General features: G+C 46.2%; 1 protein-coding gene across 5 annotated transcripts in view; it reads left to right on the top strand.

Annotated features, from left to right (window-relative positions):
- Positions 1-1,708, top strand: part of RNF20 (ring finger protein 20) — an 80,400-nt gene that overhangs the window by 62,235 nt on the left and 16,457 nt on the right. For all 5 annotated transcript variants that reach the window (XM_006758409.2, XM_006758408.2, XM_006758406.2 and 2 more), the window contains exons 4-5: positions 240-387; positions 532-714. In XM_006758409.2, coding sequence (XP_006758472.1) covers positions 240-387; positions 532-714 — 331 coding nt within the window. The remainder of the gene's footprint in view (positions 1-239; positions 388-531; positions 715-1,708) is intronic.

The raw sequence follows: 1,708 nt of genomic DNA, 5'->3' as shown, positions 1-1,708 counted from the left end.
CCCCAGGCTGCCAGAGGAATGTCTGATTGCCATCTTAGGCCCAATCCCCCGGGGAGCAGGCCTAAGCCAGCAGGTGGTCATCCCCCGAGGGGTCCCAGACTCGAGAAGGCACAGGCCAGGCTGAGGGGACCCCCTCCCCCCCGAGTGCACAAATCATTGTGCACCGGGCCTCTAGTTTTATTATAACTGCCAAATTTATGTCATTTTGTATTTTTATAACTGTACCTATTCTTCTCCAGTTTGATGAAAACATCCGTATCATCCTTAAACGCTACGATCTACAGCAGGGTTTGGGGGACCTCCTCACAGAGAGAAAAGCCCTCGTTGTGCCCGAACCAGAGCCAGACTCTGACAGCAATCAGGAACGGAAAGATGACCGGGACAGAGGTGAGTACTGTCAGGGACTTACCACTGCATGCTTTTTTATTCTTTTTCTTTTTTTCTTTGAAGCTTTCCATTTGAGGGGAAAAAATGAGTTTTGGTATTTCCATTTAAGTAATTTGGGGGGGGGGCTTCTTTTTCCCTCTTCAGGGGAAGGGCAAGAGCCAGCCTTCTCTTTCCTTGCTACTCTGGCCAGCAGCTCCAGTGAAGAGATAGAATCTCAGCTGCAGGAGCGCGTGGAGTCCTCCCGCCGAGCTGTGTCCCAGATCGTGACTGTCTATGATAAATTGCAAGAAAAAGTGGAGCTCCTATCCCGGAAGTTAAACAGTGGAGGTGAGACTAGAACCAGGAGATGGGGAGTAGAGGAGGAAGAATAAGAACTCACCTTTGCATACTAATTTGTTCTTACATATTTATTTTTAATTAAATTTCTTGGAATCCTAATCTTCAATGTTACCGGTTACGTCCTTACTGAGTATTTTATGAGTGCTTCACATCTTGAGCCACATGGCAGTCCTATAAGAAGCTGAGGAAAGATTTATCAGCCCATTCTGATACTGTATTAATTAGACACTTTTAGAAGTAGCAGAATTAATTTTCTTATATAAGAAATAGCTCTGTTTCTGTATATTTTTGTAGTGTTTGCCATTAATTTATTGGTGATAAGTACTTTAAATATTGGTAATTATATTTTTTAAAAATTTCCTTTGTTGATTAGATACTATTTTTTTTTAATTTCAAAGAGTCAGTTTTTTGTAAATGAAATATTTTATGTTCTTTTTAAAAAAATATGTTTTATTGATTTCTGAGAGAGGAAGGGAGAGGGAGAGAGAGATAGAAGCATCAGTGATGAGAGAGAATCATTGCTTAGCTGTCTCCTACATGCCCCACACTGGAGATTGAGCCCACAACCCAGGCATGTGCCTTGACTGGGAATTCAGCTGTGACTTCCTGGTTCACTTGTCCACACTCAGCCACTGAGCCAAGCTGGCTGAGCTATGCTCTTTATTCTTTATGACTTTACTAGAGGCCCGGTGCACAAAAATTTGTGCACGGCGGTGGGTGGGTCCCTCAGCCCGGCCTGTGCCCTCTTGCAGTCTGGGACCCCTTGGGGGATGACCACCTGCTGGCTTAGGTCTGCTCCCTGGGGGATCAGTCCTAAGCTGGCAGACATCCCTCTGACAGCCCGGCAGCCCTCGGGGGATGTCCACTTAACAGCAGGGAGCAGATCTAAGCTGCAGCCAGACATCCTTAGTGCTGCTGAGGAGGTGGGAGAGGCTCCCACCACCCCTACTGTGCTGGCAGCCATCACCCTGGCTTCTGGCTG

This window comes from Myotis davidii, unplaced genomic scaffold (assembly GCF_000327345.1).
Source record: "Myotis davidii unplaced genomic scaffold, ASM32734v1 scaffold534, whole genome shotgun sequence".
Classification (NCBI taxonomy): Eukaryota; Metazoa; Chordata; class Mammalia; order Chiroptera; family Vespertilionidae; genus Myotis; species Myotis davidii.
The sequence above is the reverse complement of the archived record's forward strand: the minus strand, read 5'-3'. Positions and strand labels throughout refer to the sequence as shown.